The sequence below is a fragment of the Choloepus didactylus genome, chromosome 1, assembly GCF_015220235.1.
Source record: "Choloepus didactylus isolate mChoDid1 chromosome 1, mChoDid1.pri, whole genome shotgun sequence".
In the NCBI taxonomy this organism is placed as follows: Eukaryota; Metazoa; Chordata; class Mammalia; order Pilosa; family Megalonychidae; genus Choloepus; species Choloepus didactylus.
The window spans coordinates 90,154,965-90,181,596 of record NC_051307.1 but is presented as its reverse complement, the minus strand read 5'-3'; the positions used below and the strand labels follow the sequence as shown (position 1 = coordinate 90,181,596).

General features: G+C 37.6%; 1 protein-coding gene across 2 annotated transcripts in view; it reads right to left on the bottom strand.

Moving 5' to 3' along the window:
- SEC22A (SEC22 homolog A, vesicle trafficking protein) overlaps nt 1–26,632 on the bottom strand; it is a 121,541-nt gene that overhangs the window by 27,098 nt on the left and 67,811 nt on the right. For both annotated transcript variants that reach the window (XM_037836983.1, XM_037836989.1), the window contains exon 5: nt 15,676–15,791. In XM_037836983.1, the coding sequence (XP_037692911.1) occupies nt 15,676–15,791 (116 nt within the window). The remainder of the gene's footprint in view (nt 1–15,675; nt 15,792–26,632) is intronic.

Here is a 26,632-nt window from a genome sequence, read left to right as displayed (position 1 = left end):
TCCTTCCATCTGACACCAGGACTCAATTTTGCCAAATTCTCTGCCACTTTAAAACAAGGATCGCCTTTCTTCCAGTTTACAACACATTCATCATTTCTGTTCAAGTCCTCATCAGAAGTATCTTTAGAGTCCACATTTCCACAAACAGTCTCTTTAAAGCAGTTTTGGCCTTTTCTATCAAGCTCCTCACAACTCTTCCAGAAACTCCCCATTATCCATTTAAAAAGCCGTTCCAACATGTTTGGTATTTGCAAACTCAGCAGCAAAAGCACCCCACTTCTCTAGTACCAAAATCTGTCCTAGTTTGCTAATGCTGCAGAATGCAAAACACCAGAGATGGATAGGCTTTTATAAAACGGGGGTTTATTTACAATTACAGTCTTAAGGCCACAAAACATCCAAGGTAACACATCAGCACTCGGGTACCCTCACCGGAGGATGGGCAATGGCCTCCGGAAAACCTCTGTTAGCTAGGAAGGCAGCTGGCATCTGCTCCAAAGCTCCGGCCTCAAAATGGCTTTCTCCCAGGACGTTCCTTTCTAGCAAGCTTGCTTCTCTTCAAAACATCACTCCCAGCTGCACTCTCTTTCTCCCCCCGAGTCAGCTCATTTATGTAGCTCCACCGATCAAGGCCCACCCCGAGTGGGTGGGGCCACGCCTCCATGAGAACATCTCATCAGAATTATCACCGACAGCTGGGTGGGGCACACTCCAAGCAAATCCAACCAGCACCAAAACTTCTGCCCCACACAAGACTACAAAGATAATGGCATTTGGGGGACACAATACACTCAAACCGGCACACTGCCAGAATGCAAAACACGAGATGGGTTGGCTTTTATAAAAGGGAGTTTATTTGGTTACACAGTTACAGTCTTAAAGCCATAAAGTGTCCAAGGTAACACAGCAATCGGGTACCTGCACTGGAGGATGGCCAGTGGTGTCCAGAAAACCTCTGTTAGCCGGTAAGGCATGTGGCTGGCGTCTGCTCCAAAGTTCTGGTTTCAAAACGGCTTTCTCCCAGGATGTTCCTCTCTAGGCTGCAGTTCCTCAGAAATGTCACTCTTAGTTGCACTTGGGGTATTTGTCCTCTCTTAGCCTCTCTGGAGCAAGAGTCTGCTTCCAACGGCTGTTTTCAAAATGTCTCTCATCTGCAGCTCCTGTGCTTTCTTCAGTGTCCCTCTTGGCTGTAGCAAGCTTGCTTCTTCTATCTGACCTTATATAGTGCTCCAGAAATTTAATTCAGACCCACCCTGAATAGGTGGGCCAACACCTCCATGGAAATTATCCAATCAGAGTCATCACCCACAGCTGGGTGGGGCACTTCTCCATGGAAACACTCAAATTACAATCTAATTAACACTGATAGGTCTGCCCACACAAGATTACATCAAAGATAATGGCATTTGGGGGGACATAATACATTCAAACTGGCACAGTCCCTAACTCTATAGTTTCTCTTTCCTTTTTTTTTAATTGTAGAAACATATATACAACATAAATCTTCCCATCCCAACCCCTCCCAAGCATACCACTCAGCGGGATTAATCACATTTTCCAATGTCACAGTATCTTCACCACCATCCATTACCATCACTTTCCCTTCATCCCAAATAGAAATCCTAAACTTATTTTTCATTAACTCCCCACTGCTTTTGCTCCCTACCCCTGGTAACCTGTACTCTACTTTCTGTCTCTTTGAGTTTTCATATTCTCTGACATTTTCTTTGTGATTACCATGGGGCTTAAATTTAATTCTAAATCTACACCAATCTTTCTGCTTTAATACTGACTTAACAACTTCAATAGCATACATAAACTATGTTCCTATACCCCTCCGTCCTCCTGTCTTAATGTAGTTCTGGTCACAAACTAAATATTTATACATTAGGAGTCGAAAACCATTGATTCATCATTACATTTTATGCGTTTGCCTTTTAGATTCTGTAGAAAGTAAAAAACGGCATCACAATCCCCAAACACAATAGTACTGTTATTTGTATTTACACATACCATTATTTTATATTTATTTCTTCATGTGGCTTTGCTCTATTGTCTATTGTCCTTTCCTTTCAGTTTGCAGAATTCCCCTCAGCATTTTTTATACGACTAGCCTAGTAGTGATCAAGTCCCTCAGTTTTTGTTTATCTGGGAATGTCTTAATCCCACCTTCATTTTTGAAAGACAGTTTTGCCGAATACAGAATTCTTAGCTGGCAATTTTTGCTTTCAGCACTTTAACTTTAGTCTTTCTACTGACTTCTTGCCTACATGGTTTCCAGGAGAAATCATCATTTAATCTTATTGAGGCTCCCTTATATGTGACACATTGCTTCTCTTTTGTGGCTTTCAGAATTCTCGCTTTATCTCTGGCATTCAACAGTTTAATTATAACATGATGCTGTATGAGTTTATTTGGGTTTATCCTGTTGGGAGATCACTGAGCATCTTGGATGTGTATATTCATGCCTTTCATTAAATTTAGGAAGTCTTCAACCTTTGTTTCTTTGAATATTCTCTCCGCCCCTTTCTCTCTCTCTTCTCCTAGGATTCCAACAACACATATATTGATATGCTTAATGGTGTTCCACAGGTTTCTTACTTGATGTTCACTTTTCTTCATTCTTCCTCTTTCTCTTACTCAGACTGAATGCTTCCAATTGTCTTATCTTTAAAACTCACCGATTCTTTCTTCTGCCAGCTCCAACCTTCTGTTGAATCCCTCTACGGAATTTCAAATTTGTTTTTCTGGACTTCAGCTCTGCTTGGTTCCTTTTCATAATTTCCATATCTCTACTGATATTCTCTTTGTATTTATATATCCCATACTTGATTTCCTTTAGTTTTTTGTCCATGTTTTCCTTTAGCTCTTTGAGCATATTTAGGACCTTTTTTTTTTCCCCCTTTTTTTTTTTTTCCTTTTCTTTTTTTTTTCCAGCAAGTCTTTGGAATATCTCAGGTCTGATCTTCCTCACTGATAGCTTCTAATGCTTTAACCTTCTTGGCCTAGGCCATCACTTCCTGTTTCTTTGCATGTTTTGTAATCTTTTGTTGCAACCTTTTTATCAACCCAGCTGCCTCTGGATGATGGCGAATACGGTAAGAAGAGAGAATTCCTGAGCATGTGCCCATTCCCTCACTTTATTTGCTGTGAAGTGGGTTCCTTGATCAGAAGCAATGCTGTGTGGAATACCATGACAGTGGATAAGGCATTCCGTAGGTCCATGGATGTTAGTTTTGGCAGAAGCATTGCATGTAGGAAAGCAAACCCATATCCGGAGTATGTGTCTATTCCAGTGAGAACAAGTTGCTGCCCCTTCCATGATGGAAGTGGTCAAATGTAATCAACCTGCCATCAGGAAGCAGGGAATGGTGCCATAGCAGGGGGCTGAGTATGGGTCTCCGCTGCTGGCAGACTGGGCACTCAGCAGTGGCTGTGACTAGGTCAGCCCCACGTTGCCAAGCAGATTTACACTCCTGGGAGTCATGTACCACATAGTGGGTAGGGCAGCAAGTCTACATGCCGATTTGGCTTAGAGAGGTAAGCCACATCTGAGCAACAAAAGAGGTTCACTGGGGGTGACTCTTCAGCATAATTTTAAGTAGGCTTAGCTTCTCCTTTGCAGTAACAAGCTTCAAAAGGGCAAGCTCCAAGATCGAGGGCTTGGCCTTCTAAATTGATAGTCCCCAATGCTTGCGAGAATGTCAGGAATTCCCCGGGGGGGGGGAGTTTAACACTTTTCCCAAGTCCCTTCAAGGGGGCTGTGCTGGTTTGCATCTTGTACATACCCCATAAAAAGCCACATTCTTTAATGCAATCTTGGGGGGGGGGGCAGACTATTGTGGGTGGGACCTTTTGATTAGGTTGTTTCGATGGAGATGTGACCTACCCAACTAAGGGTGGGATCTTTTGATTAGATTATTTCCATGGAGATGTGGCCCCACCCATTCTGGGTGGGTCTTTAATCAATTAGTTTACTGGAGTCCTTAGGAGAGCTAAGAGCCGACACAGACCCAGATGCTTGAAGAAGCAGACAGAAAGATGTTTGGAGACGCTAAGCTAAGAGATGAAGCCCAGAGTTTGCCCCAGAGAAGCTAAGAGAGGACCTCCAGAAGCTCAGAGAGAAACATCCTGGGAGAACAAGCAAGGATGCACAGGAGCTGAGAGAGAGAAGCTAAGAGAGATAGAAACCCAGAGATATTTTGGAGAAAGCTATTTTAAAATCAGAACCTGGGGAAAAAGAACCAGGAGATGCCAGCCACATGCCTTCCCAGCTGACAGAGGTGCTCCAGAGGCCATCAGCCTTTCTTCAGTGAAGATATCCTCTTGTTGATGCCTTGGTTTGGACACTTTTATGGCCTTAGAAATTAGGTTATTTGTAGCCTAATAAATCCCTTTTATAGAAGCCAATACATTTCTGGTATTTTGTATAATGGCAGCTTTAGCAAACTGGAATAGGGGCTTTACAAATACTTTTTTATTCTCTGCCCAAATTACTCTGGGATGTATCAGGGCATCACACTAACCTGTACAAACCAACCAGATTTCACTCTCTAGTCAAGGTTCCATGTAATTACGGTGTTTGAGTAAACTGACCATACAAGTTAAATTACATAGTATGCTACAAAAAATATAGATTTTGCACCAAATAAACATCTCTTCCTTTGGTCTCACACAGAAGTTGAAGTTTTAAAAACACTGTCAATATCATCCTTTACTCTTTAGTCTCATTTAACTTAGTCTAACCAAGTCCATTTTGTTCATATCTCTAATTGAAGTCTGATCTCTTTTTCAGCTTCAACAGTTGCTATATGCGGCAATGCTGGCATACATAGCTGCAGAACTCTGGCTCTGAGTCTCAGGTGTCACAAAGATACGTGAAGTTCCAGGGACCAACCAGGTTATACACAAAGAGCTCAGCATCTCAGAATTTGGAAAGAACCATTACAACTCATGAATGGATGTGCCTGCTGTTAGAGCTTACAATCTAGGAACCTTTACCATAAGCCTTCCCCTGATAACCTATGCTCTCAGACTCAATTCTCAGAGTTTGCACATTATAGTTAGTCCGTATTAGTGAGGCATTATAATGTCTGTCTTTTCGTTTCTGACTTATTTCACTCAATTTACTGCCCTCAAGGTCCATTCACCTAGTTCATTTCTTCTTGCAGCTGCTCAATATTCCCTCATATGTATACACCACAGTTCACCATTCCATTCATCAGCTGATATACCCTTATGCCACCTCTATCCATTGCAAATCATCCTCCCGCTTTTACTTTTTTTTTTTTTGATTTATCATTATACTTTATGTATTTTAGATCCTATAGGAAGTAAATAGTGGAGTTACAAATCAAAAATACAGTAGTATTAGTATTTATATTTACCATGTATCTTTACTGGAAATCTTTATTTCTTCATGTGGTTTCAGTCAATTGTTTAGTGTCCCTTCCTTTCAGCCTGCACAATTCCCTTTAGTATTTCTTATAGGACTGATCTACTGGTGATGAAGTCCCTCAGCTTTTGATTATCTGGGAATGTTTTCATCTCCCCCTCATTTTTAACCTCCAGGTGTTTGTGAATTTTCTAAGTATCTGATGGTTACTGACTTCTAATTGTATCCCATTGTGGTCAGAGAATGTGCTTTGAGTAATTTCAATTTTTTTTTTTTTAATTTATTGAGGCTTGTTTTATGTCCCAGCATATGGTCTATTCTGGAGAAAGTTCCGTGATCACTAGAGAAGAATGTGTATTCTGGTGATTTGGGATGTAATGTTCTATACATGTCTGTTAAATCCAATTCATTTATCAGGTTATTAAGGTTATCAATTTCCTTATTGGTCTTCTGTCTGGTTGATCTATCTATAGAAGAGAGTGATGTGTAGAAGTCTCCCACAATTATTGTGGAAACATCCATTGCTTCCTTTAGTTTTGCCAGTGTTTGTCTCATGTATTTTGTGGCACCATGATTGGGTGCATAAACATCTATGATTGTTATTTCTTCTTGTTGAATTGCCCCTTTTCTTAGTATGTAGTGGCCTTCTTTGACTCTCCTAACATCCTTGCATTTAAAGTATATTTTATCTGAGATTAATATTGCTACTCCTGCTTTCTTTTGGCTGTAGCTTGCATGAAATATTTTTTCCATCCTTTCACTTTCAATTTCTTTGTGTCCCTGTGTCTACGATGTGTCTCTTGAACGAAACACATTGATGGTTCATATTTTTTGATCCATTCTGTCAATCTATATCTTTTAATTGGGGAGTTTAATCCATTTACATTGAACGTTATTACTGTGAAGACATTTCTTGAATCAGCCATCCTATCCTTTGGTTTATGTTTATCAGATATATTTTTTCCTCTCTCTCTCATTGTCCTTTAATGAACCAATACTGAATCTCTTCATTACTGAACCTTTCTCTATAACTCTCTCTCCTTTCTTTGTTTCTCTGTTGGTAGGGCTTCCTTTAGTATCTGAAGTAGGGCAGGTCTTTCATTAGCAAAATCTCTCAGCAATTGTTTGTGAAAAATTTAAGCTCTCCCTTAAATTTGAAGGAGAGCTTTGCTAAATATTCTTGGTTGGAAATTTTTCTCTCTCAGAATTTTAAATATGTCATGCCACTGCCTTCTCACCTCCATGGTGGCCACTTAGTCTTATGTTGCTTCCTTTGTATGTGGTGAGTTGCTTTTCCCTTGCTGCTTTCAGAACTTGCTCCTTCTCTTCAGTATTTGACAGTCTGATCAGAACATGTCTTAGAGTGGGTTTATTTGGAGTTCACTGGGCATTTATGCTTTGTGTATTTACATTGCATAGAAGGCTTGGGAAGTTTTCCCCAACAATTTCTTTGAATATTCTTTCTGGACCTTTTCCCTTCTCTTCCCCTTCTGGGACACCAGTGAGTCTTATATTTGAATGTTTTATTTTATCTATCATATCCCTGAGGTCCATTTTGATTTTTTCAATTTTTTTCCTCATTCTTTCTTTTGTTCTTTCATTTTCCGTTCTGTGGTCCTCGAGGTCGCTGATTTGTTGTTCAGCTTCCTCTAGTCTTGTACTATGAGTATGGAGAATCTTTTTAATTTGGTCAACAGTTTCTTTTATTTCCATAAGATCATCTATTTTTTTTTATTTACTCTTGCAATGTCTTCCTTATGCTCTTCTAGGGTCTTCTTCATGTCCTTTATATCCTGTGCCATGCTCTCTTTGGTTGTCTTTAGTTCTCTGATTAATTGCTCCAAGTACTGTGTCTCCTCTGATCTTTTGATTTGGGTGTTCGAGTTTGGGTTCTCCATATTGTCTGTTTTTTTCATATGCTTTAAATTTTTCTGTTGTTTTTGGCCTCTTGGCATTTGCTTTACTTGATAGGGTTCTTTTAGGATATGTAGAATTATTCAAAGACTAATCTCTAATTTGTCAGATCTACAGCTTGGTGGCGTACAGTTTCTCTAACTAACCAGCAGATGTTGTCTGTGAGTCACCTATCCCCCTCAGGTCAGTTCTCCCCAACTTTGTCTTTGTGGTGTGGGGGGGTCTGATTCTTGTGGGGTCCAACTGGTATACCAAGTTTGGGTGTGTTGTTGGTGCTGTACGCCTTGAATATGGGGCATGTGTCTGAGCAGTTAGGGAGGGAGAACAGCTTTAATAATCAAACCTCCCAGGTGTTCCTGGAGATTTAAGGTTGTTTCAAGAGTCTAAACCTTCATTTCAGTATCGCCACAGATTGTCTCTGCTGCTGACTCACAATCCTTGGTATTGATGTATGGTCTCTGGGATTTCCAAGTGGGTCCCTCTTCCAAGCCACGCCCTTCTAGGGCCTCTGCTGAGGGAAGGTTGTGCTACATCACAAGTGCGCGCTGTCCCTCAAAGGAAGTTCTGCCGCACTTCACTGTGCTGTTCTGGCTGTCGTATCTGCAGCTGCTTCTGGGTTTTTTAAAAAAGAACTAGTCCACCTCCAAACGCCAACCCACAGTTTCCCCACACTGCAGCACAGCTGCCAGATATTCAGCAGGCTTACTCACTGTTTCAGAACGCAGACTCCCAGTTTCACCGAGTGCACAGTCCCTACGGATTTAGCAGACCTTGTCCAGCTGGTGCATCGCTGGAACTGGTGTTCTGGGTCACTTTCTGGCTTTTATCTAGTATTTTTCAGGGAGGTATTTTTTTGCCCTTCTCTCCTAGCCGCCACCTTAGGTTCTCCTCCATCCTCCCACTTTTAAGCTGCCTTTTTCTTGATTTGACACTCATCCTATTACTGTAGCCCTTTAACTGTTTTCTAAAGCTTTAGACAGATGTTTCTACTATCTTGCTAGTTGATCCTAGACCTTTATTTTTTAAATGATCTTTCTTCTGATTATAAAAGGTATATATGCGCATGTGTGTATGTATGTGTGTGAAGATATTTATATATATATGGAATCATACTTTTATATACTGCTCTTTAGTAATTCGTGTCATATCATAAACACTTCCCCAATAAAGTAGAAACTCCTCAAACATACAATTTTAAATAATCATATATCCTTTCATTGTGGGGATATACCATAATTTAATCACAGTCATACAATTGGATATTTTCTCCCTATCACTCTCTTATTTGGCTTTGGAACACTTAAGAGCATACTTCTGGAGCCAGAGATACTCACTTTTTAATCCTAAGTGAAAAAAAGGACACAAATTAAAACTGGATATGATAAATTTATAGAATATAAAGAAAAATGTTGGGGACGGTTTTTATTTTCTACTTTATATATTCCCTCCTCTAATTTTTTGGCAATGAGCATTGGTCACAAAAAATATTTTTATTTCTTTTGTGTGTATGTGTGTGTGTATGGTAGGACTTTTTTTTTTTTAATAGTTTTATTCACACACCATACAATCCATCCTAAGTGATTATACCTCTTCGTATAATCACATAATTATGCATTCACCACTATAGTCAATATGAGAATATCCTCATTTCTTACAAAGAAAAAAATCCTATATCCCTTATATCCCCCATTACTGACATTTAGCTTTGGTATAGTGTCTTTGTCATAATTAATGAACTAATATTACAATGTTACTGTTAACTATAGACCATAGTTTACATTAATTGTATTTTTTCCCATATACCACCCTATTATTAATATCTTGTAACAATGACGTACATTTGTTCTAGTTCATGTAAGAACTCTCTTATTTTTATACAATTAACCACCATCACCATCCACTTTGGGTTTTGCTAAGTTATACAGTTCCAGTTTTTATCCTCTAGCTTTCCTTCTGGTGACATACATGATTCTTGCCTTCCTCTCTGAACTATACTCACACTTAGCTTTGTTAATTACACTGACAGTATTGTGCTACCATCACACAGTATTGTGCTATTCATTTCCAAACCTCTACAATGAACCTTACTGAACACTCCTTACTCCTTAATCATTAATTGCCCAACCTCTGCCCACTTCCTATCTTCTGGTAATCTATGCTCTCAAATTTAATTCTCAGAGTTTGCTCATTATAGTTAGTTCATATTAGTGAGATTTATTTATTTTTAAAAAAGCAAATACTGCATCTTTGTATGGAAATTATCCTACTAAACAAATAAAAAAGTTTCCATTGAGCTTTAACGTGTATGTAATAGTAAAAGATATTAAGTTTATGGGAAATAAAAAGCACTAGGAATAAAAGGGAATTTTGATTACTTCTGCATTATTGCAGCCACAAACAATTTTAGAATCAGAATCTTAGAATGTTAGTGCTGAAGTAGTCCTTGAGCTCATGGCATCTAAAATCTTTACCTTGTAGATTAAGAAAGTGGGATCCAAGAAAGAAGACTAATTCATGCAATGTCACAAAGTTAGTCAATGGCAGATGGCATCCAGCACTGGACTTCCAGGCCAGAATTTCTACTGCTGTATCAGGATACTCATTTTTTTCTACTGCACCACATATAAACTACTTCTAGTTTGGCATCAGCCTAATTAATATCATTATTTCACAATTAATCCTTAAAGGAACACAGGCAGTATAAATCCAATGTGATAAAAGCTTATGCATTCATGAGGTGTCAATTCACATTAAACTTAACATCTTTAAACTCAGAACAAAGTTGGGAAATAAGTGAAAATAATCTAATTTACACATTACTGTGAATGCCAAATCAAATTTATCAACTTAAAAAAAGTTCACCAACCCTAAATCTCTAGTCTGAACTCAGATACCAAAGAAAAACTTCAAGGCTAAATATTTTAATAAATTCTTCACTATCACCCCAAGAGGCAGATATTAATGCAGAAGAAACAAACTTGTGCTGGATCTTCTAACAATGTTAACAATATACAGGAATGGTTATTCAGGTGGGTTTCTCAAATTTAAATGTGCCTCAGGTACAAAGTTACATGCTATGAGTTAAATGTAGCCATCATTTTTAGTATTCGAAAAGAGTAGTCAGAATTCATGACCTTATTAAAAGTGAAACAAATTAATATCTATATATTGTTCACACTCAGGAAATGCACTACATATTTTCATTAGATCTAAAAAATATAATATCAAGATAAATCCTTTGCTCTTAAATCTAGTGTGCTGGCTTGGATATATTATGTCCCCCCAAAAGCCATATTCTTTAATACAATCTTGTGGGGGCAGATTTATTAAACTTTCTGATTAGGGTGTGACATCTTGATTGAATGTTTCCATGGAGACATGACCCTGCCCATTCAGGGTAAGTCTCGATTAGTTTACTGGAGTCCTGTAGAGGGAACTCACACAGAGAGCAGAGAGATGAAAACGCCCCAGGATATGCTAAGACAAGACCCAGATGCTTGCTGATGCTTAGAGATGCTTGGAGATGTGGACAGAAGGACATATGGAGATGCTAAGCTAAGGACACACAGGAGCTGAGAGAGGAGCTGAAACACAACCCGGGACCAGCAGACAGCAGCCACGTGCGTTCCCAGCTGACGGGTATTCTGTACGCCATCGGCCATTCTTCAGTAAAGGTAGCCTATAGTTGATGCATTAGTTTGGACACTTTTATGGCCTTAGAACTGTAACTTTGTAACCAAATAAACCCCCTTAAAAAAAGCCAATCCATTTCTGGTATTTTGCATAATGGCAGTATTAGCCAACCGGAACGTCTAATATTAAAGAAATGTTGAGACCAGTTCGTCTGGGTACTGCTTTTCCCCCTCCTCTACCGCCACCATATATGAATAACTCTAATTTCAAGATAAAGGTTTAAGTCCTATGTCTTGGGATCTGCACTCGAGTCTGTATAGCAGGACTACCTTAAAAAGATTTTATTTTACTGACCAAAAATTCTCAACAACCACTCTAGAGATTATTCAAAATTCAATGATCAACCAGAAAGAAGGCTAAAAGTATGTTTAAATTCAATGCCTTTAGTGAGAAAAAAAAGTATCTTTTATTCAACAGAACTCTTAATAGTAAGATATCTTAATAGTATCTTAATAGTAAGATACATATATCTTACTATTATCTTAATAGTAAGATAGACTCTAATGAGGGAAAATTAAAAGTAAGAGACCTCAGGTCATCAATTTTGAGTATATTTTCTTTTAGGTTAAATCAGGCTATAAAGGATATACTTGCTGAAATTAATCTGAAATTTTCACCCCTGAACTTTCTCTGCTTAAACTCAAATTAAATTTAAGCTTATTAACAGTGCCCACCTGCATTCTGACATTTCATTTTCTTCTTTTATTTTACTATTGTCCTTTCCATGTTTTAGGACATGGAATCCTTAAAAACGCAGATACTTCCAATGCTACATAATACTCCCTTTCACAATTTTTGGCAACCCTAAATATTAATTATGTCATTTTTTTTAGGTAATCAATTATATTAAATTGAATCTTTATTAAACTTAATTTGAAAATAATAAAATTTTACAAATTAATTTTAAAAGGAAAATTTTACATCTCTATCATTAATAGAAACCAATATTCCATACCAAACATATAATTCAGGGCTGTTAATTACATTCACAATGTTGTGCTACCATCATTACCATCCATTTCCAAAACTTTACAATCACCCCAAATGGAAATACTGTACAATTTAAGCATTAACTCCCCATTCCCTACCCCCAACCCAGCTCCTGGTAACCTATATTCTAGATTCTGACTCTATGAGTTTGCTTATTCTAATTATTCCATATCAGTGAGATCATCTGTCATTTTTTGCCTGGCTTATTTCACTCAACATGATGTCTTCAAGGTTCCTCTATTTTGTCATATGTATCAGAACTTCATTCCTTTTTATGGCTGAATAATATTCCATTGCATATATACATACCACATTTTCTTTATCCGGCCATCTCCTGATAGACACTTGAGTTGCTTTCATCTTTTTTGGCAGCTGTGAATAATGCTTTTTTTTATTGCATTTTTACTGAGATATATTCGCATAACATACAATCCTTCAAAGTGTACAATCAGTTGTTCACAGTTGTGAATAATGCTGCTTTGAACATTGTGCAAATATCTGTTCTATTCCCTGCTTTAAATTCTTCTGGAAATATACCTAGTAGTGAGATTGCTGGGTCATACGGTGTTCTGGTTTGCTAATGTTGCCGTTATGCAAAACACCAGAAATGGATTGGCTTTTATAAAGGGGGTTTATTTGGTTACAAAATTATAGTCCGAAGGCCATAACTGTGTCCAAACAAAGGCATCAACAATAGGGTACCTTCACCAGAGGAAGGCCAATGACATCTGGAAAACCTCTGTCAGCTGGGAAGGTGCAGACACATGGCTGGCATCTGTTCCAGAGTTCTGGGTTCAAAATGGTTTTCTCCCAGGATGTTTCTCTGTAGGTATCTGGGGATGTTCTCTTAGTTTTCCCCAGGCAAACTCTGAACTAGCAAAAGTCTACTTTCAATGGCTGTCTTCAAAATGTCTCTTGGCTACAGCTAACATCAGGGGTGCATAACTCCAAGCATGTCTAAGCATCAGCGTCAGCAAGCATCTAGGCCTGTGTGGCTCTCTTTCAAGTACTCCAGTGATTAAATCAAGACCTAGGCTGAATGGGCAGGGTCACATCTCCATAGAAATAATCTAATCAAAGGTATTATCCACAGTTCGGTGGGTCATATCTCCATGGAAACAACATAATCCAAAGATTCCAACCTAATCAACACTAATACATCTGCCCCACAATTGCATTAAAGAACATGGCATTTGGGGGGACATAATACATCCAAACCAGCACATATGGTGTTCTAGTTTGCTAATGCTGCCAGAATGCAAAACACCAGAAATGGGGGTTTATTTGGTTACACAATTACAGTCTTAAGGCCATAAAGTGTCCATCAACAAAAGGTATCCTCACTGGAGAAAGGCCATTGGCATCCAGAAAACCTCTGTTAGCTGGGAAGGCACGTGGCTGGCGTCTGCTTACTTCCAGGTTGCATTTCAAAATGGCGTTCTTCAAAATGTCTGTATCAGCTTCCAATGGCCATCTTCAAAACATCTGTCTCAGCTCCAGCTAGCTATAAGCTCCTTGTATCTGAGCTTATATAGTGCTCCAGTAAACTAAACAAGGCCCACGGTGAATGGGCAGGGCCACGCCTCCATGGAAATTATCCAATCAGAGTTATCACCTATAGTTGGGTGGGTCACATCTCTATGGACACTGAACCAATAGGTTCCAACCCAATCCACACTAATAGGTCTGCCCCCACAAGAATGAATTAAAGAATATGGCTTTTTCTGGGGGACATAAATATACAAACCGGCACATATGGTAATACTTATACTTAGCTTTCTGAGGAATTGCCAAAATGTCTTTCACAGCAGCTGAACTACTTTACATCCCCAGCAGCAATTAATGAGTGTTCCTTTTTGTCCACATCCTCTCCAACATTTGTAATTTTCTGTTTTTTTTTTTAACAGCAGCCATTCTAATGGGTGTGAAATAGTATCTCATGGTTTTGATTTGCATTTACCTAATGGCTAATGATGTTGAGCATCTTTTCTTTTTAATCGTTTGTATACCCTCTTCGGAGAAATGTTTATTCAAGTCTTTTGCCCATTTTTAAATTGCCTTTTTATTGCTGAGTTTTAGGATTTCTTTTTATATTCTGGATATTAAACCCTTATCACATATGTGATTTCCAAATATTTTCACCCTTAAGTAGATTGTCTTTTCACTTTAGTGATACAGTCCTTCGATGCACAAAAGTTTTTAACTTTGAGGAAGTCCCATTTATCTATTTTTTCTTTTGTTTGCTTATGCTTTGGGTGTAAAGTCTAAGAAACCATTGCCAAACACAAGATCCTGAAGATGCTTCCCTCCATTTTTCTTCTAAGAGTTTTATAGTCCTAGTTTATATTTAGGTCTTAAATCCTTTTGAGTTAATTTTTGAAATACATAACTCAAAATTTAAAATGTTCATTTGTGTACTACTAAAATCATCTGTTGTACAATCAGTGGTAAATGTGTCCCATACACTGAGAAACACTCATAAGATCGACAAGCGGTAGCTAAGCTAGGGCCAGCACCTCTCTTCCACACACACACACACAAATAAAATAAACATAACTCTTCACACCCCTACACTACTTTTCTTTCCATACCACCAAGCTAAATTATAAAAAAAAAAAAAAAAAAGCAAAAGCTAAAGTATCTTATTCATTAGCTTTCTAGGTAGCAATCTCCAAATCATCTTTGTTTCTTTTTGGCAGGTTGCCTAATTGGCTCAAAATTGAACTCTCTCTGCTAGAACGACACCCTGTAGAATGGTACACTGAGTTTTCCCCAAACTAACAGCAAACTTAAAACGAGATACAAGGTGTTTAGTGGGTTTTGACAAACAGTAAAGAGTACAGTATTCTGAGCTTAATGTTGACCAAGAAAAAAAACAACAAAAAAAAGAACTGATGCACAATGTGGTAGTATCAAGAATCTTCAGAGAAAGTGAGTATGAATAAGGGAAAAGGGAATTTGTACAGTCTGAAATGAACGAGACTTCAAGAAAGGAAATTTCCAAATAAACCAAAAGAGAAAAAGTATGTTCTGAAGGCTACAGTCTCTGAAAGAAGACTAGTTTAAGAAGGATAGTGAAAAAAATGCACTGGAAAATAAAACATTTGGCAATATCTGAAGAAATCAGTGGTTGCACTGGGAGCTCAGGTTTTAAAAGGGCACCAAATAAAAAGGGAAAGGAACAGATAACTAAATAGGAAGACAGAGAAGTGAGACAAAAACACTGCTCATGGATCCCTTCTTCATTATCCCACTCCTGTCTGTCTACTTATATCTGTCCAAGTCCACTCACCACCTTCTCTGCAAAACCTTCTCCTGTCTTGACTCATGCTGACCCCTCTTCTCCTGAACTCTGTTTACTTAGCAATTACTCATGTACTTCTTTTCCTTCCCAATTTAACTGTAAGCTCTGAGACTGCAGGGCCCATGTCACACATGCCTTGGCATCCCAAGTTCCCAAAGGCAGTGGCCTTCTGCCTGTGGAGATGTTAAATAAATACGTGCTCAATAAGTCAAAGAGGACAACTAGATATCAGTGTTTTTAGAGCTAGGGGTGACTAGTACTGACATAAAGAACAAATAATTTGAGCATGCATTGTAAGTTTTACTAACATCCAATCCAAGTCAGTTGTGGATATATATAATCAATAGAGTCACCTGAAATTGGAAAAATGGCACAATACCTGCAGGAGACTTTCTATGGCATGAAAGCCTCGAATTAAATTCAGAGCTCCACATAAAAGACTAAGGATAAATGCCACAATCCCTGACAGGGTTGTTGGTTCCAGTCGCTGATGAGCTGGAAAATAAGAAACAGTGGAAATGAACACTAATATCTCATGTACCTAAACTTACATAACACCAAGATTCACTGCTCAATTCACATACAGATTAATCTTTGTCAAATTATTTAACAATATATCAAAGTAATTAAATGCTTAACAAATAAATACAAAACATAAAACATAAAAGTTTCACAACATAAAAGTTTCACTTCCCTAAACTCAAATTAACTTTTTTCTATACATTTATAACAAAGGCATCTAACTTGTATTTGGGATATATAGTGCTAAGGAGTAGCCACATCTGGCAGTACATCATGTAGGCAAAAACCTTACTGCCTAAATATATCTACTATTTGCAAGTAGGTGCAATATTTGCAAAGGCGACTTTGCTTGGAAATTCACTGCATAATTCTTACTTTTTCTGAAAACACTCAGAAAACACTTTTAAGGACATACCTAGCTTGCTTTTAAGCAAAGCTCTCCCTTATTTGGGTTCCATGCCTATATACATGTAAGTTCATATGTAATCTCCAATCTGAACTCCACAAAAAAATGAAGTTACAGGTCCTCTGAAGCCTACTTCAATGTAAAAATGATAAAACACCATTTGAAGTAGTGACCATTTCACATTTACACATTCCCTAACCTTTCAAAACTTCAGCAGCATATGACATTTAGTTATACAGTATCTTCCTTTAATCAACTGGCTCTTAATATATAGAATTAACAATGAGTCTAAATAAAAACATAAACTAAATGCATAATCACTCTGCTTCAAAAGGGAAAGAGAGAAAAAAGAACAACAGAACCACATTTAGATCATTTTATTTAAATCACTGAAGTGAAAAATTGCTAACAATGAAGTTAATGAGGTAGAACATCAATATAAGGGCTTAAATCTTACTTACTTAGAATCAACCATTACAGACAAAAAAGCTTCCGTAAACTTTAAACAGTTCATAAAGACAAAAATCCCCACAGATCACACACACAAAAAAGCATTTATTCCTCAAGTTCAGCAGAAAATGCTAATATTCAGCAGAAAAAGATAATATTTCTTAAATTTCTTCTGCGTCCCAGCTGATTGCCTGGTCCCCTAATCAATTTCCTTGAGATTTTAATAAGAAAATAAAAAATTAAATGTCATTATAAAGTAATGATACTAAGTCTTATGCCAGTAGAGAACAAATCTCACAATTTAAATATCTACCCAAATTGGTCTATAGATTAGTCGTGTTTTGCATTCTCTCTCGCCCTCTCTTTGTAGTGATTAAGGGAGAACTGGCCTTTAATAAAAAGAAAAAAGAAATCCTTACTATGGACCTTGAAGACAAAACCATCTGACAATTGAATAGATTATATAAATCATACCCCTAAAGTATGTAAAATTACCTTATTAAAGAAAAAAAATGTGCATAATTAAAAACCTCAGCATTTTATGTTCACGTAAAGTATTGTCATTCTTCACTGGAAACAATACTACCATTTTAATGTATTGATGATTATTTAAGAAATGAATAATAAGACCTTGAAAGCAGCAGCTACTGACTTTCCACAAGCACATTGTAAGAGATTTGGAGAGGCAGCATGCTTCCTTATCCTTTTCCATTTTTTTCCTTTTCCTTTTTCTCCCCTCTTTCTTTCCTTCCTTTTTTCTTTCTTCTTGTTCTTAGTCCAGCACACCGAAGAGTGGGAAAACTGCATTTCCAGAGTGACCACAATATAATATTCAGAATGTCCAGTTCTCAACAAAAATTCACAAAACATACAAATAGACAGGAAAGTATTGTCCAGTCATAGGACAAAAAGAATTTGAGGGAAAATATCCCAGAGGAAGTGCTATCTCTGAAATTACAACCAAAGTTCTAAGAAAAACTCTCACAAATATGATCTATGAACTAAAGGAGAGTATGGACAAAGAAGTAAAGAAATTCAGGAAAACAATATAGAAACAAAATGAGAATTTCAATAGTGAGAAAGAAAATATAAAGAACCAAATGGAAATTCTGGAACTCAGAAATACAGTAAGTGAAATGAAAAATTCAGTAAGGGGTTCAAGAGCAGTTTGGAAGAGGCAGAAGAAAGGATCAGTGAACTCAAAGACAAAACAATTGAAATTTCCAGGTTGAGGAGCAGAAAGAAAAAAGAATGAAAAACATGAAAAGACCCTGAGGATCTGTCACCATCAAGCATACCAATATACTCATCCTAGAGTATATTGGTATCCTAGTATACCAATATACTCATCCCAGAAGGCTAAAAAAATATTTTTTTATAAAAATATAAAAGGCTTTTATAAAAGGCTAAAAAAGATTTGAAGAAATAATGGCAGAAAACTTCCAAATGCTGATGAAAGATATGAATATTCAAATCTAAGATGTTCAACAAACACCAAGCAGGATGAACCCAAACAGACCTCCACTGAGACACATTATGATTAAACTCGCCAATGCCAAGGACAAAGACAGAATCTTAAAAGTAGCTAAAGAGAAGGTACATGTCACATATAAGGGATTCTTAATAAGATTAACATCTGATTTCTCAACAGAAACCTTGGAGGCCAGAAAGCAGTGAGATAACACATTTAAAGTGTTAAAAGAAAAAGAGCCCAGTACCTGAGAATAATATACCCAGCAAAGTTGTCCTTCAAAAGTAAGGGAGAACTGATATTTCCAGACAAATAAAAAATAGGGAGTTCATTATTACTGGACCTGCTTAACAGTAAATACTAAAGGGTATTTTCCATATTGAAAGGAAAGTATACTAGAGAATATTTGGTATTGGATGAAGATATAAACATCTTCAGTGTAAGTAAAAATATGGGTGAATGTATATGTCAGTATTATTTCAGTTTTCATTTATAATGGTGTGTTTTATTTCTTATAAAGCTTGTGCCAGTTTGAATGTATTATGTCCCCCCAAACGCCATTATCTTTGATGTAATCTTGGGTGGGCAGACTATCGGTGTTAATTAGATTGTAATTCTTTGAGTGTTTCCATGGAGATGTGCCCCACCCAACTGTGGGTGATGACTCTGATTGTATAATTTCCATGGAGGTGTGGCCCCACCCATTCAGGGTGGGCCTTGATCAGTGGAGCCATATAAATGGGCTGACAAACAGAAGGAACTCAGTGTAGCTGTGAGTGACATTTTGAAGAGGAGCTACAGACAAGAGGGACACGTTGAAGAAAGCACAGGAGCTGCAGATGAGAGACAGTTTGAAGACCACCGTTGAAAGCAGACTCTTGCTCCAGAGAAGCTGAGAGAGGACAAATATCCCAAGTGCAACTAAGAGTGACATTTTGAGGAACTGCAGCCTAGAGAAAAATGTCCTGGGAGAAAGACATTTTGAAACCAGAACTTTGGAGCAGATGCCAGCCACATGCCTTCCCAGCTAACAGAGGTTTTCTGGACACCACTGGCCATCCTCCAGTGAAGGTACCTAATTGCTCATGTGTTACCTTGGACACTTTATGGCCTTAAGACTGTAACTGTCTTTTTATAGACCCCCATTTATAAAAGCCAATCCATCTCTGGTGTTTTGCATTCCAGCAGCATTAGCAAACTAGAACAAGGCTCAAAATTCAAATGTATAAAAAGCAAGAATTAATCTTTATTTACTGAGCACAAAACACATAATGATGTAATCTGTGACATGAACAGCATAACATCAAAAGGCAGAGACTGGCAGAATGGATAAAGAAGCAGGATCCAACTCTATGTTGTTTACAAGAGACCCATTTTAGATCCACAGATACAAATAGGATAAAAGTGCAAGCATGGAAAAAATATTTCATGCAAATAGTAATCAAAAGAGAGAAGGGATGGCTATATTAATAACAAACAAAACAGACTAAGTCAAAAACTATCACAAGAGACAAAGGACATTACATACTGCTAAAAGGGTCAATTCAACAAGAAGATTTAATAATTATAAACATATATGTACCCAATGGCAGAGTGCCAAAATATACAAAGTGAATACTGATAGGACTGAAGGGAGAAATAGACAGTTCCACATAAAAAGCAAGAAAAAGAAATAAAAGGTACCCAAATTGGAAAGGAGGATATAAAACTATGTCTATTTGTATATGATATGACCTTATATATAGAAAACCCAAAGGAATCGGCAAGAAAACCATCAGAGCTAATAAATCAATTCAACAAAGTGACAGGGTACAACATCAACACACAAAAAATAATTGTGCCCTTATATCATAGCAATGAGACCTCTAAAAAGGTAATTAAAATAGCATCTAAAAGAATACAAGGGTACAAATGATTTATATGCTGAAAACTATAAAACATGCTGAAAGAAATTACAGATCTATATATATGGCAAGATATCCCATATTCATGGGTTAGAAGACCTAACATTAAAAAATATGTCAATATTACTCCGAACAATATGCAAATTCAATGGAATCACTATTAAAATTCCAGCAGTTTTTTTAAAAGAAATGGAAAAACTGATCCTCAAATTTATATGGAGCTTCAAGGGGCCCTGAATAGCTAAAACAGTCTTGAAAAAGAACAGAGTTGGGGGATTCATACTTCTCAATTTCAAACTGCAGTACAAAACACAAGTAATCAAAGCAGTGCGGTAATGGCACAAAGATAGACAAATAGATCAATGGGACAGAACTGAGAGTCCAGAAATAGATCCATATATCTATGGCCTATTGATTTTTGACAAGGGTGCTAAGTACATGCAGTGGGTAAAGAACAGTCTCTTCAACAAATGGTGTTGGGAAAGAAAAAGGAAATCAGACCTCTGCCTCACACCATAAACAAAAATCAACTCAAAATGGATCAAAGACCTAAATATAAGTGCTAAAACTATAAAAACTCTTAAGAAATAACACAGAGACAATTTTCATGACCTGGGATTTGGCAATGGAATCTTAGGAATGACATCAAAAGCACAAGCAACAAAAGAAAAATGGATAAATTTGATTTCATCAACATTAAAAACTTTTGTAAAAATGCATCAAGAAAGCAAAATGACAACCAACAGAATGGGAGAAAATATTTGGAAACCATAGATCTGATAAGGGTTTAATATCAATAATATATAAAGACTCCTACAACACAACAATTAAAAGACAAACAACTAATTTAAAAATGAGCAAAGGACTTGAACAGACATTTCTCAAAATAAGACACACAAATGGCCAATTAGCTTATGAAAAGATGCTCAACATCATTGCCACCAGCGTAATGCAAATGAAAACCACAAGATACCACTTAACACCCACAGGGATGTTATTATTTTAAAAACAAAAAATAACAAGTGTTGGAGAGGATACGGAGAAATTGGAACGCTAGCTCATTGTTGGTAGAAAGTAGAATGGTGAATGTGTTGGGTAAAGCAAATTGGCAGTTCCTCAAGAGGTTAAGTATAGAATTACCATTTGACCCAGAAATCCCACATCCAGGTTCTTCTAGTTTGCTAATGCTGCTGGAATGCAAAACAGCACGGATGGATTGGCTTTTACAAAAGGAGGTTTATTTGGTTACACACAGTCTTAAGGCCATAAAGTGTCCAAGGTAACACATAAGCAATCGAGTACCTTCACTGGAGGATGGTCAATGGTATCCGGAAAACCTCTGTTAGCTGGCAAGGCATGTGGCTGGTGTCTGCTCCAAAGTTCTGGTTTCAAAATGGCTTTCTTCCAGGACATTCCTCTCTAGGCTGCAGCTCCTCAAAAATGTCACTCTTAGTTGCTCTTGGGGTGTTTTTCCTCTCTTGGCTTCTCTGGAGCAAAAGTCTGCTTTCAACGGCTGTCTTCAAACTGTCTCTCAGCTGCAGCTATTCTCTCAGCTCCTGTGCATTCTTCAAAGTGTCCCTCTTGGCTGTAGCTCCTCTTCAAAATGTCATTCTCAGCTGCACTGAGTTCCTTCTGTTTGTCAGCTCATTTACATGGCTCCAGTGATTTAATTTAGACCCACCCTAAATGGGTGGGGTCACACTTCCAATCAGAGTCATCACCCACAGTTGGGTGGGGCACATCTCCATGGAAACACTCAAAGAATTACAATCTAATCAACACTGATACGTCTGCCCACACAAGATTACATCAAAGATAATGGCATTTTAGGGGACATAATACATTCAAACCGGTACACAGGTATATACCCAAAGAGCAGGAAAACAAGGTTGCAAAAAGATAGTTATACACAAATGTTTATACCAGCATTATTCACAATAGGCAAAAGTTGGAAACAATACAAAATATCTATCAACAAATTAACAGATAAACAAAATTTGGTGCATACATAAAATGGAATATTATTCAGCCATGAGAAAAACTGAAGTTATGAGACATGGTCGTGCCGACACCTTAATTTTGGACCTAACCTCCAAAATTGTGAGAGAATAAATTTCTGTTAAGTCACCCAGTTTATGATACTCTGTTATGAAAGCCCTAGAAAACTAATACCAGTCTCAACATTCAAATTAAATGCAGAGATAGTCAGATGGGATTTTTTAAAAAGATATAGCAACATGACACCTATAAGATATCACTTTAAATTAAAGATACAAACAGGTTAAAAGAAAATGACAGAGAAACATATACATCGTAACACTTATCAAAAGAAAGATGAAGTGGACGTCCAGTAAGATGGTGGATTAGGAAAGACAAAGCAAAATTCTCCTCCATGAAAAACACTAGATAAAGGACAGAAAGCACTCCAGAACAGCAGTTCCAGGGATCCACTGACTGGGCAGGGACTTCTACACCCACATTGAATGTGTACTTGGAGAAACCAAGAGACTGTATATAAGACTGGTGAGTATACAGCCCAGAACACTGCGGGGTACAGGCTGTTGAAGCCAGTGGACAAGCACGGAGGGGAGCAGCCTTCCATGCCCCGGACACTCTCCTCAGCACTTGGCTTGGATGACAACCCTTCACAGACCCACAGACAAAAGACCCATGCCAGGGACTAGAGGCTGGAGAAGGCAGATGAGCATGGAAAGGGCAGCCATCTTTGCAGTTGGCTGGGAGATGACCCTTCACAGACCCACAGCCGAGAGCTTCCTTGAGGGAATTTGTGATTTGGCAGGCTTGTGATGGCGTCCACTCTTCCTCCACGGAAGCCCGCGGTGCGCACAGCCTAGAGGCAAGGCCACTGCACAGCAGTGCCAGAAGCCCTACCCCAATCCCAGGGATTCCTGGGCACATGGCAAACAGGGACTGTGGGTCATCTGAGATGGAAGGTGACATGCCTAGCTCTGGAGCCCCAGAGTACACCACCCGCAACCCCAAGAATGGCCAGGTCCACTGCGTCCTGGAGCAGATTTCCTGCCAAACTGCACAGGGCATGCCCCCACCACAGGGCTAGCAGTCCCAAGTGCGCACAGAAGAGAAGAGTAAAGAGAAGAATAAAGAGCTAGGAAGAGTATCAGAAGACATTGTTGGGGAAAACTTCACAACCCTTCTAAATGACACAGATAGGCAAATTAAAGATTCCAACAAACTCCAAATAGAATAAATCCAAATAAACCCATTCCAAGACATATTCTGATCAGACTGTCAAATACTGAAGAGAAGGAGAAAGTTCTGAAACCAGCAAGGGAGAAGTAATTCTCCACATACAAGGGAAACAACATAAGACTAAGTACTGACTACTCAGCAGGTACCACAGAAGTGAGAAGGCAGTGGTATGACATATTTAAAATTCTGAAATAGAAAAACTGCCAGGCAAGAATTCTTTATCCAGCAAAGCTCTCCTTCAAATTTGAGGGAGACCTTAAAATTTTCACAGACAAACAAATGCTGAGACAATTTGTTAACAAGAGACTGGACCTAGAAGAAATATTAAAGGGAGCTCTACCAGCTGAGAAAAAAGTAAAGGAGAGAGAGGTCTGGAGAAGGGCAGAAAACTGAAGACTTTCAGTAAGGGTAACTTAAAGAAAATAGAGAGAGATAGAGGGATAAAATAGATCTAACAAAAACCAAAGGATAAGGTGGCTGATTCAAGAACTCCCTTCACAGTAATAACATTGAATGTGAATGGACTAAACTTCCGAATTAAAAGATACAGACTGGAAGAATGGATTAAAAAATATGAACCACCAATATGCTATTTACAAGAGACTCATCTTAGACCCAGCAACACAAAGAGATTGAAAGTGAAAGGATGGAAAAAAATATTCCATGCAAGCTACAGCCAAAAGAAAGCAAGGGTAGCAATTCTAATTTCAGATAAAATAGACTTAAATTGCAAAGGATGTCAAAAGACACAAAGAAGGACACTATAAACTAATAAAAGGGACAATTCACCAAAAGAAATAACAATCGTAAATGTTTATGCACCCAAACAAGGTGCTTCAAATTACATGAGACAAACATTGGCAAAACTGAAGGAAGGAATAGATGTTCCCACAATAATTCTGGGAAACTTCAATACATCACTCTCTCCTATAGATAGACCAACCAGACAGAGGCCCAATAAGGAAACTAAGAACCTAAACAATGTGATAAGCAAATTAGACTTAACTGACATATATAGAGCATTACATCCCAAATTACCAGGATATACTTTCTTCTTCAGTGCTTTCTCTGGGATACATCATATGCTGGGGCATAAAACAAGCCTCAATAAATTAAAAAGGACTGAAATTATTCAAAGCACATACTCTGACCACAATGGAATGCAACTAAAAGTCAATAACAATCAAAGATCTAGAACATTCATAAATATCTGGAGGTTAAACAACACATTCCTAAACAATCAGTGGTCAAAGATTGCAAGAGAAACTGGTGAATGAAAACGAGGACACAACATATCAAAACTTATGAGATGGAGTGAAGGTGGTACTGAGAAGGAAATTTATAGCTCTAAATGCATGCATTAAAAAGGAAGAAAGAGTCAAAATCAAAGAACCAATGCAACAACTGAAGAAGGTAGGAAATGATCAGGCAACAGCCTAAAGCAAGTAGAAGAAAAGGAATAACAAGGATTAAAACAGAAATAAATGATACGGAGACCAAAAAAAAAAAAAAAAAGAATAAAATCAAAAGTTAGTTCTTTGAGAAGATCAACAAGATTGACAAAGCCTTAGCTAGACTGACCAAGTGAAAAAGAAAGAAGATACAAATAAAATAACAAATGAGATGGGAGACATTACTGCAGATCCCAAAGAACTATAAAAAATCATAAGAGGATACTATGAACAACTGTATGCCAACAAACTAGATAACATAGAGCAAAAGGACAATTTTCGGAACAACCGAGACTGTCCAGAGAAGAAACAGAAGACCTCAACAAACCAATCACAAGCAAAGAGATCCAATCAGTCATCAGAAAGCTTCCCACGAATAAATGCTCAGGGCCAGATGGATTCATGGAGGAATTCTGCCAAACTTTCCAAAAAGAAATGACACCAATCTTACTCAAACTCTTACAAAAATTCGAAGAAAATGGAACACAACCTAACTCATTTTATGAAGCCAATATCACTCTAATACCAAAACCAGGTAAAGATGCTACAAGAAAGGAAAACTACAGGCCAATCTCCCTCATGAATATAGACAAAAAAAATTCTCAAAAAAAAAAAACCTTGCAAATCAAATCCAAAGACACATTAAAAAAATCATACACCATGACCAACGGGGTTCATTCCAGGCATGCAAGGATGGTTCAACATAAGAAAATCAATTAATGTAATACAAGACATTAACAAATCAAAAGGAAAAAATCAAATGATCATCTCAATTAAAAAAAAAGCATTCACCAAAATCCATCATACTTTTTTGATAAAAATACTTCAAAAGGTAGGAATTGAAGGAAACTTCCTCAAAAATATGAAAAACCCACAGACAGCATAGTATTCAATGGCAAGAGACTGAAAGTCTTCCCTCTAAGATCAGAAGCAAGACAAGGATGCCCACTGTCACCACTTATTCAACATTGAACTAGAAATGCTAACCAGAGCAATCTGGCAAGACAAAGAAATAAAAGACATCCAAATTGGAAAGAAAGAAGTAAAACTGTCATTATTTGCAGATGATATGATCTTATATCTGGAAAACCCTGAGAAATCGATGACACAGCTACTTGAGCTAATAAGTAAATTCAGCAAAGTAGTGGGATACAAGATTAATGCACATAAATCAGTAATGTTTCTATACACCAGAAATGACCTAACTGAAGAGACACTCAAGAAAAAGATTTCATTCTCAATAGCAGCTAAACAAATTAAGTACCTAGGAATAGGCTTAACCAAAGATGTAAAAGACCTGTACATAGAAAACTACATAACTTTACCAAAAGAAAAATGGAAAAATATTCTGTGTTCATGGATAGGAAGGCTTAAATGTTGTTAAGATGTCAATTCTACCCAAACTCATCTACAGATTTAATGCAATTCCTATCAAAATTCTACCAATGTACTTTACAGACTTGGAAAAGCTAGTTATCAGATTTATTTGGAAGGAGAAGATGCCTCGAATTGCTAAAACCTTTCTAAAAACGAAAAATAAAGCAGGAGGACTTACACTTCCTGACTTTGAAGCTTATTATAAAGCCACAGAAGTCAAAACAGCATGGTACTGGCACAAAGATGGACATATTGATCAACGGAATTGAACTGAGAATTCAGAGATAGATCCCCAGATCTTCGGTTGACTGATCTTTGATAAGGCCCCCAAAACCACTGAACTGGGACATCCATTCAACAAATCTGGCTGGGAGAGCTGGATATCCATATTCAAAAGAATGAAAGAATACCTCTACCTCACACCCCACACAAAAATTAACTCAAAATGGATTAAAGACCTCAATATAAAATACAGTACCATAAAACTCCTAGAAGATAATGTAGGGAAACATCTTCAAGACCTT